General features: G+C 42.1%; 1 protein-coding gene across 1 annotated transcript in view; it reads left to right on the top strand.

Annotated features, from left to right (window-relative positions):
* Positions 1-7,927: 7,927 nt before the first annotated feature.
* The window catches only part of LOC112068450 (multiple epidermal growth factor-like domains protein 6), a 114,317-nt gene continuing 99,758 nt past the window's right edge, over positions 7,928-22,486 (top strand). Inside the window, exon 1 of the mRNA XM_024135603.2 lies at positions 7,928-8,260. Coding sequence (XP_023991371.2) covers positions 8,092-8,260 — 169 coding nt within the window. The 5' untranslated portion in view covers positions 7,928-8,091. The remainder of the gene's footprint in view (positions 8,261-22,486) is intronic.

The raw sequence follows: 22,486 nt of genomic DNA, 5'->3' as shown, positions 1-22,486 counted from the left end.
ATGACATCGCCAAAGTCAAGGATCGGCAGGATAGTCAGTTTTACGAGGGTATGTTTGGCAGCATAAGTGAAGGATGCTTTGTTGCCAAATAGGAAGCCGATTCTATATTTAATTTTATATTTAATGTGAGTCTGGAAGGAGAGTTTACAATCTAACCAGACACCTAGGTATTTGTAGTTGTCCACGTATTCTAAGTCAGAACCGTCCAGAGTAGTGATGCTAGACGGGTGGGCAGGTGCGGGCAGCGATCGGTTGAAGAGCATGCATTTAGTTTTATTTGCATTTAAGAGCAGTTTGATGGCGCTTAATAGCGCTTGATGGTTTTAGCAACTGCACTTGAAGAAACCTTCAAAGTTTTGACATTTTCCGGATTGACTGACCCTCATGTCGTAAAGTAATGATGGACTGTTGTTTCTCTTTGCTTATTTGAGCTGTTCTTGCCGTAATATGGACTTGGTCTTTTACCAAATATGGCTTTCTTCTGTATACCAACCCTACCTTTTCACAACACAACTGATTGGCTCAAACTCATTAAGAAGGAAAGAAATTCCACAATTGGACTTTTAGCAAAGCACARCTGTTAACTGAAATATAATCCAGGTGACTACCTCATGAAGCTGGTTGAGAGAATGCCAAGATTGTGCAAAGCTGTCATCAAGGCAAAGGGTGGCTACTTTGAAGAAACTCAAATGTAAAATATATTTTGATTCGTTTAACACATTTTCGGTTACTATATGAATCCATATGTGTTATTCCATAGTTTTGATGTCTTCACTATTATTCCACAATGTAGAAAATAGTAAAAATAAAGAAAAATCCTTGAATGAGTGGGTTTGGCCAAATTTTTGACTGGTACTGTACATGCCTCATTTAAGACCCTATGATCTGTGAACCGTACATGATACAGACAACACCTTGGTGTCATTATAATCCCAATKGTGTGCTCTAAAATATGGAGTATTTATACATTCCGTAATACAATTTTATATATGAATTTATTAAACATTAAAACTATTAATGTTAATGTCTAAAAAGTACCCATTTTTGATTTTGTTAATTTTGTGACATATTATTTTAAGCAATATACTCTACAAGTACATCCACTTTCCAGAGTGGGCTCTCTGCTGCTTTTAAAGTTATGATACATTTTATAAGCACAACCAATACTGTGAATGTGAAAATGGATTCAAAGGGAACTCCCTCTGCTGGTGTTTTGCTGAATATGCAATCCTACAATAGGGATGTGATCGGTTAATTACCTATAATGTAATTTTCCTTATATCAAATGGATAATTTCTTTAAAAGTACCAGAGAGCCCACTCTTGAAATGTTATGTGTTTTAAATTAAGAGTAAATTGTTCCAAACAATTTAATAAATGCTTAATAAATTAATGTTGACATACTCCATATTTTAGAGTGCACTATAAGGGGTATAATGAAAARAAGCTGTTCTATGTACCATGTACGGTTCACGGATTATAGGGTCTTACAGGAGTCATGTACATGTAGACAATGAACACACAGACCAGCGGTTCCCAACCAGGGGTACTAGCACCCAATGGGGGTACTTGAAAAGACTCATGAGTCCATAGGGTTACTGGTAGAATGCACATGAGGGGGTACTTCAGGCATACTCCGGGCAGAGCAAAATTCAGTTGGTGGTACAGTAACCAAAAAAGGTTGGGAACCACTGCCATAGTCCATATAGGTTTAAAAAGGGCCTAAAATAGCCACTTTCATCAAGATCTTCTCAAAAATGGTTTGTGATACAAATGTAAAAAGCATATTAAACATTCTTCCTCCCAATTACGTTTTTGTGGGAATTGTCAGAACAATCTGGGACACCAAAAATATTGCTCTATTACAGTAGGAAAAATAGGAATCCCAACAGTAGGAATCCCAGCACCCATCTAAAAAAGGCAAAGGTTTGGAAAGCTGTAAGCCATTAAAATTAAGAATGTCCTGTCTGGTTTACATTAACTCTTGGCTTTTTGGGGTTGAAAGAACTGCAAAGTTTTCTTTCCTTGGCCTCATTAATCAAAAGAAGCCTTCAGGAGCTGTGTCCATGTGCCGTGCTCTATTACAAGAAGCAGGAGTGTTTGTGTGTGGGTTTGGGTTTGTATGTAGGTGTGTGTGAGAGAGAGTAATGCACACATGTACTCATGTATACACACACACATGCACAAGCAAGCACACACACGGCAAGGAATTAATCATTTGTCACTGTGGGGAACAATCTATACTGAGCCTATAGCCATAGTAGAGATGTACTGGTGCTACAATGATCGCGTGTGTGTGTGTTTGCACGTGTGTGTGTGTGTCCTATTTAACCCTTGTGTTGTCTTAAGGGTCAAAAATGACCCGCCACTATGTTTAACAGACGAGAAAAACCCCTAAATTATATTTTTTCAACTTGAAATTGGATGACTTTTCAAAGAGTGACCCCAACATTAGAAAATGTGAAACATCACATTTGTTAACATTTCCATGAAAGCTGTACACCACCAGGGTACAAAGACTGTCTTAGGGTCATTATTGACACGGCGTTATACATCTTTCACCACACAAACACAAGACGCACACGCACACCACAACACACACACACACACACCACACAAACACACACACCCCACACACACACACACACACACACACACACACTACACACACCAACACACACACACACACAACACACACACACACACAACACACACACAAACTGAGAATGTAGATTGTGTGCTACTGATTGAACTCAGACAAAACTTAAACGTTTCTTGTGCATGTGCAGCATCTCCCCTCCACGACACACAACGTGACTCAAGTTCAGATACAAAATAAAAACAATTTCAGACAAAATAAACTACATTTCCAACAAATAAAAATGTCTTGAAAGCTTGTTACTAATGGCGAATGCAGTCAGAAGGCAATAAGGTGATGCAGATGACAGTCCCTGAGTTCTCTCTTTGCTGAAGCATGAGTGACACTTTCAGTGCCCAATAGTCGTAGATCTGAGTTTTTCAGATGTCTAGGAGGAACAGAGAACAATGATTTAGAAGAGGAGGTATCTGAAGAAGGAGATGGGGAAGAATTCAACCCAGAGCACGATGCATCATCTCAGATGAAGAAGAAATCCCCAAGCTGAAAGAGAGACATTTTTGTCAAAGAACAGCAAAATAACATGGTCTTGTCACTATATGACAACAGGGCAGGATGGCAGCAAAAATGTCATAAGGTGACCCAGGGCCCACAAGACATGCAGTTGCCATCGCCAGGACATCGCCTCAATTCTACATGTTCATCACACCAGCCAATTAGAGTTGATTGATTTATGTTCTTCACGTTTTTGTTTTGAATCTATTATCTTATTTTATTCTTATTTATTGATTGTTGTTTATACACCTTGTGGGTGGGGGCAATGGTTCAAAAATGGGAGAAGACTAGTATTTTGTTTGAATCTCTTGTACGGTATATAAGAATATATCACTATGTTGCCAAAAAGTTCAAGACTGTTATTGTTTCCTTCAATAAATACATTCAAAACTACTTTCTGACATTTCTGCTACTTTCTAGGCTATACACGTGCTATCTCTTGCTAAAATAATTATGTTTACACCTATGCAGTACCTTTAGCAATAATAATAATAAAAATAAACCTCTACTTTACTAAAGAGAACAATTTGACAGGTGTGTTTGTAATAAAAACGAGTGGTGTCCACTGATTAAATGCAGTCTTTCTGCATTGTGAAGAGGGAAAACCCAGATATTCACAAAATGTGTGATGAATGACAGGTTGTATCTTCATGCAAAATAGATTTGGGGTTTAAAATTCAACGAATATGCTTTATTTTAGGAGTTTAGTGAAGGCGGGTCATTTTTACCCTTAGGACAAGGGGAGTATACAGAATGTTAAGACTACACAAGGGTTAAGTCCAGACCTGTTGGCTTGAGGACAGCACCTATAAAAGATAGGACAATACCATGGAAATGACAGAGGATCATTGAGTCAAAGCCAATATCAATGCTCCCACTTCAAAGCAGGCCTTTAGCCTAATCAATGACGGTGCATTAAGGAAGGTACGAACCAGTATGAAGTGAACAGCCCAAATCTCTTAATAATCAMGTCCTACTGGCTGCTGATCTCTGTCAAAAACGTCACAGAGTACCTGGTTTGTATCATAGACTTATGGTACACCAGCCAAGCATTTGCGTTACGGTATCCATATTAGAACAGCCTCAGGATGTGAGACACCATTGTGGGGAATACTGCCTGCCTGCTATATCCGCAGCATCATCAGCACAGCAACGCTTGCGGCTTGTGTTCGAGTGTATGTCCTATTAAGAGTCGTACGTCGAAGGAAGCGTATGCATTCAGGGAAGTGGCTCATGGACTGACTGTTGATTTTCTTCTTCGGGATCGGTGGGTCCCCCACGGAACAGTTGAGCTAACGTAGGCTTAATGCGATGAGGTTGTAAGTAACAAGAACATTTCCCAGGACATATACATGTCTGATATTGTCAGAAAGCTTAAATTCTTGTTAATCTAACTGCACTGTCCAATTTACAGTAGCTATTACAGTGAAATAATACCATGTTATTGTTTGAGGAGAGTGCACAGCTATGAACTTGAAAAGTTATTAATAAACCAATTAGGCATATTCGGGCAGTCTTGACACAACATTTTTAACATGAATGCAATGGTTCATTGGATCAGTCTAAAACTTTGCGCATCCACTGCTGCCATCTAGTGCCCAAAATCTAAATTGCAACAGGCTGAATAATACATTATGGCTTTTCTCTTGCATTTCAAAGACGACGGCACAAAAAAAATACAATATTTTCTTTATTTTTTTCTTTGTATTTTCTTTTACCAGATTGAATGTGTTATATTTTCATACATTCATTTCACATTTCCACAAACATCAAAGTGTTTCCTCAAATGGTATCAACAATTTGCATATCCTTGCTTCAATGCCTGAGCTACAGGCAGTTAGAGTTGGGTATGTCATTTTAGGTGAAAATTTAAAAAAAGGGGCGGATCCTTATGAGGTTGAAGTTGTCAACTGCCTTCATCCAGGACACACTTCTTTTCAAATCAAACACACTCCTGAAAACTGCCATCTTCAACAAATGTGTGAACTTTTCAATCCCACTTGGCCGCACTCGGACCACAATTAACTTTCTGTTAATTGCCTTAACTGGCCCAGATTTGTCTGCTATCTGGGACATAGTCCACATCCTAAAAGTTAGTGATTTCCCGGTAATGAACAGCCTGTAAATTTGCCTTTTAGTTCCAATGTTCTTCTATAAGTCTCCTACTGTACATGCAGCCGTGTACTTCAGGATTTGTTATTCTATAGATGAGCTCACATATGGCTTGCCTGGCACATCACTTGAGCACGCTATTACCTATAATTTCCCTCACTCAGCTGAAGTTGGCCCTTCTCTCGCTGCTCCCATCCAAGCACAGCAGTCGATGATTGATTACATCAAAAAATAGCCCTCGCAATTCCCACAATTCCTTTCATATCCAAAATGGCATTGACGTCTTGATTTATGTCAGGAAGTGTCCGTGTTGAGTTAGTGTAGTGTAGGTAGTGTAGTGTCTTGTACTCGACAAACGTAATGTCCTTCAGGGACACTACTATAGTTTTTTGGTCAGATGAGTGTCTTGTAATAGATGTGTTCTTTGTGTGTGTTCTTATGAGAATGTTCCAGTGGTTAGTGCTTTGGAAGCTCCCTTCTGTGGCTCTTGGTTCCCCCTGTTMCTACTTTTACTACATGGGAGACTGAAACTAAGCGACCGACAGTTGCAATATGGGCTCTTCAGATGGCCCATTAATGACCAGAGTCAGTGCTCTCTCACAGAGTGCAATGTAAGGGTTACTCTGAAGACTTTAATACACTGGGAAGGCATTACAGGTCCATTAGCAGTAAGTAATCATGCCTTTTCTAGCCTGGAGCCCTTGTATCAGTACCATTGATGCGCAGTCCATCAGTATGCTAGTAGCATGGATGGACGCTAGACTATATCCAAAAGGTCACCTTTCTCTCCTTTCTGACAGTCCTGGTGACAGAAGCGAGGAGTTGATTCCCTTAGCTCTGTCTCTTCGCATATTACTCCCCCCAGATCCTCCCTCTGTTCTGCTCTCTTTCTCTCGTTCACCTTTAAAGGCCTGCAACAACGATAAATGTAATAACACCGGAAAATGTACGAATATTTCTATTTGTAATAACTTTTCAATTTTTGTATGTAATAAACCTGGTAAATGTAATAACTTGCCAGTAAATGTTGAACTGTAAGCTTAATAATCAATGTTTTTATGTACTACTTCCCTCAATTTGATGCACATACCACCACCCACTGCCAATTATGACACAAACGAACTCATGCACATCATACAGGAATACTCATACATAGAGACACTCACAAGCACACATTGAAATGTACACARGCACACACACGCACACGCACCCACGCACACAGAGATAAAAAAAGACCTGAATGAATCTGTAGACCATAATTGTAAACATATAATCTGCAATAGTTACCTGCAAACAATAATGAGTCGTTAGGACATCCTGGGACGTCACGAAATGGTCGCCTGGAGGTTTTGTCAAGTTCCCAGTTTGATTGAATCTCCCCTTTCCACAGTGGGGTGACATTAGCTTTAACCCAAACGGTTCAGACGCTACAGACAGAAGTTGGCACGTCGACAGTACCGACTTCAGATGGTCGTAGAGCTAAACAGAGAACACCATGGTGTTCGTGAGAATCTCCCCTTTCCATAACACCGGCAGATGCAGTGGATTGAGACACATCCAATGCAAAACCTGATATCTCTAGCTTAAACTGAGGATTTTTATGGGGATTTTTTTGTTATGTCAKTTCAATTCACTCTAGGAGGGTTGACCTCTGTCTGGTGAGCTCTGTGTAATACTTTGGATAAAGTTGTGACATATAAGGCGGCAGGTGGCCAAGGATAGGGAGAGAGACTTTTATTGTGGTTTAATTCAACATCTTGGGAACTCTTTTGGACTGTGTCGTTCATCACCCTGGAAAGATTATTACCTTATTGTGTTATTTGTGTGGGGATGGTTGTGAACGGGGATAAACAGAGCCCCAGGCCCAATGTTTGAGAATTTAAAAGTAACAGTGTGATAATGGTTTTCTGTCTTATCTCCAATGGGTAGTGAGATGAGGTGGGCATGCTGTTACTGTTGACTTCCTTTCTGCTCTCTCTTCAGTAATCACTTCCATTCACATGTCCTCAATTCTGCTTGCTGGACAAGCTGTAAAACCAAAATAGCAGTCTCTTTCTATCTCCCTCCTACGCCCCCCCCCCCCCCCTCCCTCTATCCTTTATTGGCAGGTTAATACCTCCATGGCGATCCCTTTTCATGAAGATAATATGTTGACCTCTGCTGTAATATTTCCATATTTTCCTCCATCATTTATTGCATTTTCATCTTACGGTCACCTGTGACGAGCCAGCTAGCTGTCAAAATCCCAGTTACATGTAGAGTAGCCGCAGGCCTACTCAAGCTCTCCCATTTTTGTTGCCATGAAATCAGTGGGATTTACAATAAGTTTCTCTATGGCATTAGGAGTTACAGGAAAGAGGGAAAGGTGTGACAGTGCTTGGCTTTTCTTGTGTGATGTCATCTCAGTGAATGTTCCTGTGCGGTCCAGTTGTTAGAGCTCCTCTGTACAACTGTGTCTCTGTCACTGTACCTGAGGAGGCAGGGAGGAGGGAAGAAGGAGGGAGGAACAAAGGAGCAGGAGAGTGGACCTGTCTTCGGAGAGAGGGAGAGAGGGAGAGAGGGAGAGAGGGAGGAGCTCCCAAGCAAAAGAGAATCACATACAACATGTTTGTCAAATCTGAGAGAGAGAGAGTTAGAGGGAGGGAGAAAGAGAAAAGGGGGGGAATGCTGCCTGAAATACCAAAGAAAATGACTCAACTGGTGCGGTGATCATACCTCCTTTGGAAAAGATGCTATCGACAGCATGGTACAAGCTCTATCTCTCTACACATCGTAGTTATCTTAGTTCTTTGTAGATACTTATCTCTTACTTTCAGTGCTGTTTAGACCATGGCTTCCATAGGATGGTTTATGGTGGTTTTAGTGGGCTTTTGGAGTCAGTTAAGCCCTAGTTGGGGAGCTAATAACAGGCTTGGCAGATACCGCTACCAACGCAGGAACTGCTTCACCTGTTTTTATGGATACAGTGGCTACAACACGGGACACATGCATGGTGCAGGTGAGTGAGAAGTATGTGCTGTGTGCACAGTGCTCTACCATAGTAGCGACTTTGATGGGGGTGGGGGCCATAAAAAAATTGAAGTCATCATGAGGGGCAGCAGTGGCTTGAGGGTCTGCGTACTCACATACATAGCCACAGATGCAGTCAGAGCCGGCCCTAGCCTTTTGGGAACCCTAAGCGAATACATTTTGTTGGGTATTTTGTATTCATGCAATTCTACTCATTTTGCCATGGGGAGGGGGAAAAACTGCTATTTGATTTGAACTCTCAACCTTAAGACTGGAAAAAATATATATAATAATTGTGGCTAACCTACAAAGTTGCCCTTCCCTGATATAGTATACCAGTCCTGGCTGTACTGTATGACGATAGACAATGTCACTTATATCTTCTGGAATGCAAGAGAACCCCTAGTCTGAGAGATTATAATTCTGAATCATGGCGTCTGTGTGTGTTGACATCTGACATGTCACTAAATGATCAGTGTGGGCTTTAGCTTCCGTCCCTCTCCTCGCCCCTACCTGGGCTCGAACCAGGGACCCTCTGCACACATCAACAATAGCCACCCTCGAAGCATCATTACCCATCGCTCCACAAAAGCCGTGGCCATTTTTCCAGCCAAAGAGAGCAGTAACAAAAAGCAGAAATAGAGATAAAATTAATCACTAACCTTTGATGATCTTCATCAGATGACACTCATAGGACTTCATGTTACACAATACATGTATGTTTTGTTCGGTAAAGTATATATTTATATCCAAAAATCTGAGTTTAGGCAGGACGCTACTGTCTCACTTGGCAAAAAGCCTGAGAAAATGCAGAGGGCCATATTCAAATTAATTACTATGAAAATTACTATAAAATGAATCTTTCATTAAAACACACATGAAAGATACCAAATTAAAGCTACACTGGTTCTGAATCCAGCCAACATGTCAGAATTCAAATAGGCTTTTCGGCGAAAGCATACGATGCTATTTTCTGAGGATAGCACCATTGTAAACCTAGAGAGATAAGCATATTCCAACCCTGCAGGCACGACACAAAACGCCGAAATAAAAATATAATTCATGCCTTACCTTTGACGAGCTTATGTTGGTGGCACTTCAATATGTCCCATAAACATCACAAATGGTCCTTTTGTTCGATTAATTCCGTCGATATATATCCAAAATGTCCATTTATTTGGCGCGTTTGATCCAGAAAAACACAGGTTCTAACTTGCTCAAACGTGATGACAAAATATCTCAAACTTTGCCAAAAAAATTCAAACTACTTTTGTAATACAACTTTAGGTATTTTTTAACGTTAATAATCAATAAAATTGAAGACGGGATGATCTGTGTTCAATACAGGATTAAGACCAACGCAGCAATGCCTTCTGGTCATGCGCTTCAATCTCAAAGGACACCGAGTGATCGACTTCAAGATGGCCGTATTTCTTCATTACACAAAGGAATCAACAACCCAACTAGACTGTTGAGATCCAGTGGAAGCCGTGGAAACAAGCAAGTCGCTTAGAAACCTGGTTCCCAAACTCATTGAAAAGAGAGTGACCTCAATTTTTATTTATCTGAATGGTTTGTCCTCGGGGTTTCGCCTGCTAAATAAGTTCTGTTATACTCACAGACATGATTCAAACAGTTTTATAAACTTCAGAGTGTTTTCTATCCAAATCTACTAATAATATGCATATCTTATTTTCTGCGGATGAGTAGCTGGCAGTTTAATTTGGGATGCTTTTCATCCAAACGTGAAAATGCTGCCCCCTAGCCTAGAGAAGTTAAAGTGACTAGTGATACATTTATTACATCCAATTTTTATTATTAAAGTGGCTAGAGATTGAGTCAGTATTGGCAGCAGCCACTCAATGTTAGTATGAGCTGTTTAACAGTCTGATGGCCTTGAGATAGAAGCTGTTTTTCAGTCTCTCTCGTCCCAGCTTTGATGCACCTGTACTGACCTCGCCTTCTGGATGAAAGCAGGGTGAACAGGCAGTGGCTCGGGTGGTTGTTGTCCTTGATGATCTTTTTGGCCTTCCTGTGACATCGGGTGGTGTAGGTGTCCTGGAGAGCAGGTAGTTTGCCCCCGGTGATGCGTTGTGCAGACCTCACTACCCTCTGGAGAGCCTTACGGTTGTGGGCGGAGCAGTTGCTGTACCAGGCGGTGATACAGCCCGACAGGATGCTCTCGATTGTGCATCTGTAAAAGTTTGTGAGTGTTTTTGGTGACAAGCCAGCCTCCTGAGGTTGAAGAGGCGCTGTTGCGCCTTCTTCACCACGCTGTCTGTGTGGGTGTACCATTTCAGTTTGTCTGTGATGTATACGCCGAGGAACTTAAAACTTTCCACTTTCTTCATGAGACATAATAATTGTAATTTGAAGACGATATTAACATGTAAATATAATTATTAACAGAATAAATAGCAGAAGAATTACTGAAGATTAAATAATGCTGTAATTGAAAATTGTACACCAATGTAGGCTACAGGCACTTTGAGAGCTAGAATTGATTTTGTACCATATGTTCTCATCAAATATGTTGTCTTCTCACACTATTCAAACCCCACAATTAAATAAACAGCTTATGAAGCTCTCTTAGCCTATAGATCACATTATCACAAACAAGTAATCTTGAACTAAAATGATGCACATCATCATCTTCTCATCATCTTCTCTCTTTTGTGGCACCAATGTGAGGGTTTATGGCAGGGGAACTGGTGTTGCAGTAGTCAGGTGTGTGGTGTAYGAATAATGACAAGCGAATCTGGGGAGCTTTGTTTTCACATTGCCCTAAAAAAGGGAATTTGACCACCTCTCGAGATGATCTCAGTTCAGTTCGGTTCTCTTTGCGGGCTCTTTGAGGAGTCTGAGTTCCTTTGGAGTGTTCACACTGCCCCCAAAATTAAGCAAACCACAAAAATTGGCTGAAAGGGACTAAGTGTGAAAACACCCTTCGACTAGATATTAGAGTTATAGACTACCTGGCATATTCAATCTGCAGATGCAGCAGTTTCTTTGTTGTTTCTTTGACTTGGTGAATTCCTGTGATCCTCCTGATTTATGACAGTTGGAGCTCAGTTGCTTTTTGAATGCGTCTTATCATTGTCCAGTAAGAGTACGGCAAGCACAGGGAGATCCTGGCACCACACACACCCATGCATGGACACACACAAGAACTCACTCACACATGCACACACATTCATGTGTGCACACACACGCACGCAATCACACACACGCCAATGCTACTTCCCAAAACCAAGGTTCGGCTGCACTCCATACCTCTAATCCTGAAAAATGTTGTGATATTGGACCGCAGCGGACCACAGTCTTGGAACCCCCACAGGTTGCCAAACTGCGAACTTGATCTGAGCCATGTGTGTTCCATCTCTGGTCGTGGTTCCAGTTCCAAACATGTTGACGCTGGCTGTGAGTGTGGGAGAGACCCCAGGGCAGCTGTTTAGGACATTACAACTGAGTTGTGTTGTGCTAGTCACTGTGAATTTCATGGCTGTTGGTGAGAGGTCAGTGACTTGATTTCAAAGAAACTAAGGAAACCATGTTTGTTCTCCATAAATCTTGAATGGAGAATAAGCTCTCGTCTTATTAAGAAAATGTCACTTCATTGCTTTGATGGAGTCAGCAACTCTCTTCATAGTGACATACTGTATTTGTTATGACTGCTTTTTTCTGCAATATGTATCTTGTGCATTGTATGGATGTGGCTCCTTAGAAGAACAAATGTGTAGCTTATAGAGCTAAATCTACTGTGCAGGAAACACCGCTGTGACAACCAACCCCAGTCTCCCCTAGATTACAGTGCATTCGGAAAGTATTCAGACCCCTTGACTTTTTCCATATTTTGTTACGTTACAGCCTTATTCTAAAATGGATCAAAAAATACTTTTCCTCATCAATCTACACACAATACCCCATAACGACAGAGCAAAAACAGGTTTTAAAAATGTTTGCAAATGTATTAAAAATAAAAAAACAGAAATAACTTATTTACATAAGTATTCAGACCCTTTGCCATGAGACTCGAATTTGAGCTCAGGTGCATCCTGTTTCCATTGATCATCCTTGAGATGTTTTTACAACTTGATTGGAGTCCACCTGTGGTAAATTGAATTGATTGGACATTATTTGGAAAGGCACACACCTGTCTATATAAGGTCCCACAGTTGACAGTGCATGTCAGAGCAAAAACAAAGCCATGAGGTCGAAGGAATTGTCCGTAGAGCTCAGAAACAACAGATCTGGGGAAGGGGACGAAAAATGTCTACATCATTGAAGGTCCTCAAGAACACAGTGGCCTCCATCATTCTTAAATGGAAGACGTTTGGAACCACAAAGACTCTTTCCTAAGGGCTGGCCGCCCAGCCAAACTGAGCAATCAGGGGAAGTGACCAAGAACCCGATGGCAACTCTGACAGAGCTCCAGAGTTCCTCTGTGGAGATGGGAGAACCTTCCAGAAGAACAGCCATCTCTGCAGCACTACACCAATCTGACCTTTATGTTACAGTGGCCAGATGGAAGACACTCCTCAGTAAAAAGCACATGACAGTCCCCTTGGAGTTTGCCAAAAGACACCTAAAGACTCTCAGACCATGAGAAACAAGATTCTCTGGTCTGATGAAACCAAGATTGAACTCTTTGGCCTGAATGCCAAGTGTCACGTCTGGAGGAAACCTGGCACCATCCCTACAGTGAAGCATGGTGGTGGCAGCATCATGCTGTGGGGATGTTTTTCAGCGGCAGGGACTGGGAGACTAGTCAGGACTGAGGGAAAGATGAACGGAGCAAACTACAGAGAAATCCTTGTTGAAAACCTGCTCCAGAGCGCTCAGGACCTCAGACTGGGGCGAAGGTTCACCTTCCAACAGGACAACAACCCTAAGCACACAGCCAAGACAATGCAGGAGTGGCTTCGGGGCAAGTCTCTGAATGTCCTTGAGTGGCCCAGCCAGAGCCCGGACTTGAATCCAATCGAACATCTCTGGAGAGACCTGTAAATAGCTGTGCAGCGACTCTCCCCATCCAACAAACAGAGTTTGAGAGGATCTGCAGAGAAGAATGGGAGAAACTCCCCCGGACTTGAACCCAATCGAACATCTCTGGAGAGACCTGTAAATAGCTGTGCAGCGACTCTCCCAATCCAACCAACAGAGCTTGAGAGAATCTGCAGAGAAGAATGGGAGAAACTCCCCAAATACAGGGGTGCCAAGCTTGTAGCGTGATACCCAAGAAGACTCGAGGCTGTAATCGCTGCCAAAGGTGCTTCAACAAATTACTGAGTAAAGGGTCTGAATACTTTTGTAAATGTGATATTTTTGTTTCTAAAATAAATATCTAAAAAAATGTTTATTTCTCTGTCAATATGGGGTATTGTGTGRAGATTGATAAGGGAAAAAAACTATTTAATCCACTTTAGAATAAGGCTGTAATGTAACAAAATGTGGAAAAAGTCAAGGGGTCTGAATACTTTCCGAATGTACAGTTTGTACTGTATGCAGTGTAGTATGTCCTTTAATTTACTGAAATCGGAGGCTAGTATACACTGAATGTAGAAAACTTCAGGAATACCTTCCTAATATTGATTCGCACCCCCTTTTGCCCTCAGAACAGCCTCAATTCGTCAGGGCATGGACTCTACAAGGTGTCGAATGCTTCCSACAGTTGTGTCAAGTTGGCTGGATGTTCTTTGGGTGGTGTACCATTCTTGATACACACGGGCAACTGTTGAGCCTGAAAAGCCCAGCAGCATTGCAGTTCTTGACACACTCAAAACTCTGAATGGCACACATACACAATGCATGTCTCAAGTGTCTCAAGGCTTAAAAATCATTCTTTAACCTGTCTCCTCACCTTCATCAACACTGACTGAAYTGGATTMAACAGATGACATCAATAAGGGATCATAGCTTTCACCTGGGTTCACCTCATCAGTGTTTGTCGTGGAAAGAGCAGGTGTTCCTAATGTTTTTTGCACTCAGTGTATGTTCTGCACAGGCACAGATAAAGAGAATTTTATGGAAATGGTTGTTGTTCCTTTTTTTCCTGCTTTATTAACAATTGTGATGTGTGAGCGTGTGTGCCTGTGAGCGAACTTGTGTGAGCGCGAGTGTGTAAAGTCTGCGTGGCATGTTTCATGAATCCCCATTTTCCATCAGTGTTGATGTGGCTTTGGATTTGATCTGCCTGTTGGCTTCGTCTTATGAAAACCTGTCACGTCTTGCTTATGCTAGCAGCTTAATAAAATTACTGTAAGCCATGTGATTGATTACATGTGGTAACAGCTATCATCTCTCAGATTGAAATGTGTACTGACCACTTTGTTGTGGAGTCTTAACATTCATGACCCGTGAACAGCCACGTTTCTTATTAYATTCATCTTCATGTTTCACCCTGTAATTATCTAGAGGATATAAGGTTATGGAACTGACGCTTAGACCAGATTTAGTTCCGTTGTAATGTGAAGAAAAGTTAATGCTGTTACCCTCCCGTCCCTTATTTTTTCGTCTTTCTCAATTGTTTTGTTTGGTAAAAAGGAACTCATGCCTTTGTCGATTGGGGGAGAAAAACATATAGCATATCAAAGTGCCTACCTCCTTAAGACAATGATTGACAACCCAGATATCTTGCCGGCAGAATGTAAATAGGGTTGCCAGCGCAGTGAGAGATAAATTAGTAGTGCCTACTGTATATCAGCTCAGACGCCCCATCAACACAAAGGCTGCTGGCCATCTAAGTACGGTGGACCTCAGGGGTCAGACATAGTTATTTATCTCCTGGAGTAGAATAGGCAGGACTTTAATCATCATCACAATAGTCCTGAATGCAATTAAGGCTTCTGATGAGCCCTTTTATCATCATGGGCTGCCTCAGAGWGTGTGCCAGACTGTCTGTTGAGCTGTCTGGACAAGCTTGTCTTCGTCCATCAGAGGGAGACTGACGTTTAATCAAAGCTGCAGTCTAGTGCCCCTATTGACTGTACTCTTATACCCTACATTACCCTCCTCTACCTTACATCGCCCAATGGGGTTGTCTGGCACTGCTTTGTGTTTTTCAAGACAGGCCACTCGTTCCATCATTGTCAAARGGCAATATTCCACAATTTTTCAACCTTATATTCATTATATTCATCTCCAGCACCATACCAGTGTCTGCATATACTGTATGAAAATGGCCATTTGGAAGAGCATGGAAGAARCATGACGTTGTGGTTTTTCTTAAGCATAATTGTATTCTATATGTATAACAGTTGGTGATATGTYTCAGTCAACTTGAAATATGAGTGTTTCACTTTGAGTAACTCCTTGTTTGGCTCCTGAATGTTAAAGCAATTTAACTAAGGTCCCTGACCATTCATTTCTCACCCTCTTTGTGTTATTTTTCTGCTTTCATCTCTTGTCGTTCCACTAATTAATCCGGACATATCTTTGTTTTTATTTGGATTCTCTCTCTATCCAATTGGTCTCAAGGCCCTTCAGCAGTAAATTGTCCCTTGGCTGTGAAAAGTAGCAAGATGTTCAAATCCTTATACATTAACATGCTGTAAATGGGTCTCTGATCCTTATACATTAACATGCTGTAAATGGGTCTCTGAGCTCCACATTTTGGGCAGAACTATTACACGCTCCTTGCAATGTGAAAACAGATAACGTCTGGCAGCAAGAGTCTCTTGGCTGCAAGGCTTTCTGGGAGGAAAGTGATTAAATGCCGTAGCAATGACCCCCTCCCCCTCCAGCTGTGTCTGGGACCACATGAATGGTGTTTTGTATGGGGAAACAAATGGCTGTAAATACAATCTGAGGATGAAAGAGACAGCTTCGTGAATAAATACATTTATTTTAGAAAGTTTCCTTTGTCTGTTAATGGACTTTCAGGTCATTTCAACTGACAACCTTGACCTCGCCCAGACACATCACGTGGATTACTTGGCCAAATTCTACATGAAATGCAAATATTCCCTCATATGTACATTTGTTTGCATTGGCTGGCAGCAAGGTTTTTGTTGAATTTGATATTTGTCCAAATGTTCAAATATACACTGAACAAAAATATAAATGCAACATGTAAAGTGTTGGTACCATGTTTCATGAGCTCAAATAAAAGATCACAGAAATGTTCCAAACGCACAAAAAGCTAATTTCTCTCAAATTTTGTGCACAAGTTAGTTTACTTCCTTGTTAGTGAGCTTTTCTCCTTTGCCAAGATAATCCATCCACCTGACAGGTGTGGCATATCAATAAGCTGATAAAACAGCATGATCCTTACACAAGTGCACCATGTGCTGATGACAATAAAATGCCACCTCTAAAATGTGCAGTTTCGRCACACAACACAATGCATCAGATGTCGCACGTTTTGAGAGAGCGTGCAATTGGCATGCTGACTGCAGAGAATTTAATGTTAATTTCTCTACCATAAGCCACCTCCAACATTGTTTTAGAGAATTTAGCAGTACTTCCAACCGTCCTCACAACCGCAGACCACGTGTAACCACACCAGCCCAGGACCTTCACATCTGGCTTCTTCACCTGTGGGATCGTCTGAGACCAACCACCCGGACAGCTGATGAAACTGAGGAATATTTATTTCTGTAATAAAGCCCTTTTCTTGGGAAAAACTCATTCTGATTGGCTGGGCCTGGCTCCCCAGTGGGTAGACCTGGCGCCCAAGTGGGTGGACTTACGCCCTAACAGGCCCACCCATGGCTGCGCCCCTGCCCAGTTATCTGAAATCCATAGATTAGGGCTTAATTCATGTATTTCAATTGATTGATTTCCTTATATGAACTGTAACTCAGTAAAATCGTTGAAATTGTTCCATGTTGCGTTTATATTTTTGTTRCATATAGGTTGATACATAGATTGAACTTTGCTGTAACTCCAAATCCCTTATGGTACCAAMATAAATCCAGTAAACATAATTTGGCTGATCACTTCAGGCATTTACTGCTTATCACACTGCCCAGTTTTAATGGCAACTGYGCCACTCTCCACTCCTGGGCCTCCAGACCTTTCCTTCCGGCTTTAGTAATGTCCTCTGAAGGTTCTTTCAGGCCTTGCCCCCAAGTGGACCCTAATATAGCTCCAGACTAGAAGACAGAGGACATCAGAGGATATCCAATGGTCTTTGTTTCAAAAGCCAAATATATCCTCATAGCCTATCTCTCATTCTGCCATTCGTCTTGTTTTGGTGGTCTCTGGTTTTGTTGAAGTTGGAAGTAGGGGATGTCTGCGTCACAGATGGTTTCTCATAGGCTTGAAAGGCGAGCCGTGTGACCACAGTGCCTTYAAATGATAACAGTAAAGCGTGTCGTGGAATGCTACTGGACTTGACATTGTGGAACGATGGCTCTATTTCAAAGAAACTAAGGAAACCATGTTTGTTCTCCATAAATCTTGAATGGAGAATAAGCTCTCGTCTTATTAAGAAAATGTCACTTCATTGCTTTGATGGAGTCAGCAACTCTCTTCATAGTGACATACTGTATTTGTTATGACTGCTTTTTTCTGCAATATGTATCTTGTGCATTGTATGGATGTGGCTCCTTAGAAGAACAAATGTGTAGCTTATAGAGCTAAATCTACTGTGCAGGAAACTATTACGTTTTTGATAGCTGCAGGTTTGTGCTGAGTATGTATTTTCCCCATGGTAGTGTTCTTTGAAGCGGTGATATCCAGAAGAGAATGTCTTCAAACMGGCCCCTGAAGGACACTTAATGTCATAGGAGCCTCTGGATYAAGTTTTAATAGAGGCACAGAGAACKCTTATGAAAAAAGATTGCAGTCTTCAGTTCGAGTGAATTATAACCACAGTATGCTACAAATACTGCATCCAAAATAACAATTTTCTTACTGCAGTAATTTTGCAGTGTAACTGTAGTTAGAGTGCAGTATAACTGCAGATATTCTGCAATTACAGCAAGCGTCCAAAATACACAATCGACTGCAGTTACTGCACTTTAACTGCAGTTTCAAAACCGCAATATTTTTTTGTAAGGGAATCATTGACCTCTGGCCTGTGAAGCACAAACGTGTTTAATCATTTAGTATAAACGCAAACAGCAACAATTTCAAAGATTTTACTGAGTTACAGGTCATATAAGGGAATCAGCCAATTGAAATAAATTCATTAGGCCCTAATCTATGGATTTCACATGACTGGGGATAAAGTTATGCATCTGTTGGTCACAGATACCTTAAAAAAAAGTAAGGGCGTGACCACCAATTTGCCTCATGCAACGCTACACATCTTCTTCGCATAGAGTTGATTAGGCTGTGATTGTGGTCTGTGGAATGTTGTCCACTCCTCTTCAATGACTGTGTGAAGTTGCTTGATATTGGCGGGAACAAGCTGTTTTACACATCGAGCCAGAGCATCCCAACTCAATCGGTGACATGTCGGGTGAGTATGCAGGCCATGGAAGAACTGGGATATTTCAGCTTCTAGGAATTGTGTACAGATCCATGCGACATGGGGCTGTGCATTATCATGCTGAAACATGAGGTAGGCGGTGTGTATGAATGGCATGACAATGGGCCTCAGGATCTCGTCACGGAATCTCTGTGCATTCAAATTGCCATTGATAAAATGCAATTGTGTTTGTTGTCTGTAGTTTATGCCTGCCCATACGATAATCCCAACGCCACCATGGGGCACTCTGTTTACAACATTGACATCAGCATACATGACGCCATACACGTGGTCTACGGTTCTGAGGCCGGTTGGACATACTACAAAATTCTTTAAAATGATGTTGGAGGCAGCTTATGGTAGAGAAATTAACATTAAATTCTCTGGCAACAACTGCTGGTGAGAATTCCTGCCGTCAGCATGCTACTTTCTCCTCAAAACTTAATACATCTATGGCATTGTGTCGTGTGACAAAACTGCACATTTTAAAGTGGCCTTCTATTGTCCCCAGCACAAGGTGCACCTGTGTAATGATCATGCTGTTTAATCAGCTTCTTGATATGCCACACCTGTCAGGTGGATGGATTATTTTGGCAAAGGAGAAATGCTCACTAACAGGGATGTTACAAATTTCTGCACAACATATGAGAGAAATACGCTTTTTGTGCGTATGGAACATTTCTACGATCTGTTATTTCAGCTCATGAAACATGGGACCACCACTTTACATGTTGCGTTTATATTTTTGTTCAGTGTAGCTAGCTAATTATTCTGCCTTATTCATGGGAGTCATATAAAAAAATAGGAAGTATGTTTTCATTGTTAAATGGCTGATGTTCTGGAATATTACAATTTGAATATGAGTTCTACGTCCTACAAGACAGGTCGCTTGAAGTACAAGCGTTGCGTCGGAAGACAATGCCATTGTAGTGGTTGGTTGCCAAGATGTCGTAGGACTTCTGTGGTTAGAGGGCTGGTTGTGTGTGTTGTGTGTGTTGTGTGTGTGTGTGTGTGTGTGTGTGTTGGTTGTGTGTGTGTTGTGTGTGTGTGTGTGTGTGTGTGTGTGTGTGGTGTGTGTGTGTGTGTGTGTGTGTGTGTGTGTGTGTGTGTGTGTGTGTGTGTGTGGTTTACCAGCCCTCCAGTACTTGCTTTGCTAACCGTCCTGGCCTTCGTCCATCTGTCTCCAGTTACCTCCTGGCCCCTGTGAGATTGACATGCGCCTGTATTTCTTGCTGATTGCTCTGTGTGTGTCTAATGGCTTCTCTATAAGTGGCCTGCTGGGCTTCTGGTGCTTAGGCAGGACCGGTGCCAGAACGAATCAGTTGGAAGGTTATTTGATTTAAATAGGGGGCGCTTTTTTTTTCATGGGACTCCGATGTCTGCAAGTGCTGCACACATTTTTTTTCAACTAGAACTGCTGGGCCACAAGGACCCCCTTCAAACTAATGCCATATTCATTTTGTCCAGACACGCATCAGATACAGTACAGTCGTGGCCAAATGTTTTAAGAATGACACAAATATTCATTTTCACACAGTCTGCTGCCTCAGTTTGTATGATGGCAACTCCAGAATGTTATGAAGAGTGATCAGATGAATTGCAATTAATTGCAAAGTCCCTCTTTGCCATGCAAATGAACTGAATCGCCCCAAAAACATTTCCACTGTTTCAGCCCGGCCACAAAAGGACCAGTTGACATCATGTCAGTGAATGTCTTGTTACACAGGTGTGAGTGTTGAAGAGGACAAGGCTGGAGATCACTCTGTCATGCTGATTGAGTTCGAATAACAGACTGGAAACTTCAAAAGGAGGGTGGTGCTTGGAATCATTGTTCTTCCACTGTCAACCATGGTTACCTGCAAGGAAACATGTGCCGTCATCATTGCTTTGCACAAAAAAGGGCTTTACAGGCAAGGATATTGCTGCCAGTAAGATGCACCTAAATCAACCATTTATCGGATCATCAAGAACTTCAAGGAGAGTGGTTTCAATTGTTGGAAGAAGGCCTCAGGGCGTCCAAGAAAGTCCAGCAAGTTCCAGGACCGTCTCCTAAAGTTGATTCAGCTGCTGGATCGGGGCACCACCAGTACAGAGCTTGCTCAAGAATGGCAGCAGGCAGGTGTCAGTGCATCTGCACGCACAGTGAGGCGAAGACATTTGGAGGATGGCCTGGTGTCAAAAAGGGCAGCAAAGAAGACACTTCTCTCCAGGAAAAACATCAGGGACAGACTGATATTCTGCAAAAGGTACAGGGATTGGACTGCTGAGGTCTGGGGTAAAGTAATTTTCTCTGATGAATCCCTTTCCGATTGTTTGGGGCATCCGGAAAAAAGCTTGTCCGGAGAAGACAAGGTGAGCGCTACCATCAGTCCTGTGTCATGCCAACAGTAAAGCATCCTGAGACCATTCATGTGTGGGTTGCTTCTCAGCCAAGGGAGTGGGCTCACTCAAAATTTTGCCTAAGAACACAGCCATGAACAAAGAATGGTACCAACACATCCTTTGAGAGCAAATTCTCACAACCCATCCAGGAACAGTTTGGTGACGAACAATGCATTTTCCAGCATAATGGAGCACCTTGCCATAAGGCAAACTAAGATAACTAAGTGGTCGGGGAACAAAACATCGATATTTTGGGTCCATGGCCAGGAAACCTCCCAGACCTTAATCCCATTGAGAACCTGTGGTCAATCCTCAAGAGGCGGGTGGACAAACAAAAACCCACAAATTCTGACAAACTCCAAGCATTGATTGTGCAAGAATGGGCTGCCATCAGTCAGGATGTGGCCCAGAAGTTAATTGACAGCATGCCATGGCGGATTGCAGAGGTCTTGAAAAAGAAGGGTCAACACTGCAAATATTGACTTTGCATCAACTTCATGTAATTGTCAATAAAAGCCTTTGACACTTATGAAATGCTTGTAATTATACTTCAGTAATTCCATAGTAACATCTGACAAAAAATATCTAAAGACAGTGAAGCAGCAAACTTTGTGGAAATGAATATTTGTGTCATTCTCAAAACTTTGGGCCACGACTGTCCACGGGCTCACATACTGAGACAGAGGGGCGCTGTTTTGCTCACTTGGAAGATTTATCTGAGATTGATAGGTCTTTCTGTCGGTGTGCATCTCGTCAAATAAATTATCAATATTACAAGGTACGATAGGGCAGCCAGGCCTCTATGCCCCGCTCATAATGCCGGCCCTGGGCCTAGGCAGACCTGTTCCACCACAATTTACTGTTCTTTACTATTAAAGAGTGATTTGTCATTTCTCTCCCACAGATATTGATGAGTGTCAGGTCTATAAGGGGGCTGCCAGCACCGATGTGTCAACACCAGGGGCTCGTACTACTGGCGAGTGCAACCCGGGCACCCGTCTGCACACAGATGGCCGGACTTGCATCGGTTAAGATCCAGGGGAGGGTGTGGGGAGGGGTCACCTGGGTCAAAGGGGTGAAGGGGTCGGGGGTGAGGGAGGTTTGGGATGAACAGGTGGATCTGGTCCAACGTACTGGATGTATTCTGTTGTTGCCCTCACCGTCTGGAAGTTAGGCACGGAGAAGCTGGGACTCACATCAAAGCAGTGAAAGAGGGGTCTCCACCTTCTGCTTGTGTAAAGGGGGAATCAAAGAGTCTGTTTGTGCTGGCAGAAGACAAGCTTTCCCACTGTTCCCCAGCAGCCCTGTCAGAGCAGGTTTTGTGTCTGGGCGTATATAGTATTGCAGTGTCCTCCCCTTTTTCTTTCTCTCTCTCTCTCTCTCTCACTATGTGTGCATTGCGCACCACAACACTCC

Source organism: Salvelinus sp. IW2-2015, unplaced genomic scaffold (genome assembly GCF_002910315.2).
Source record: "Salvelinus sp. IW2-2015 unplaced genomic scaffold, ASM291031v2 Un_scaffold516, whole genome shotgun sequence".
NCBI classification, from domain to species: Eukaryota; Metazoa; Chordata; class Actinopteri; order Salmoniformes; family Salmonidae; genus Salvelinus; species Salvelinus sp. IW2-2015.
This window is presented reverse-complemented; position numbering and strand designations above follow the sequence as displayed.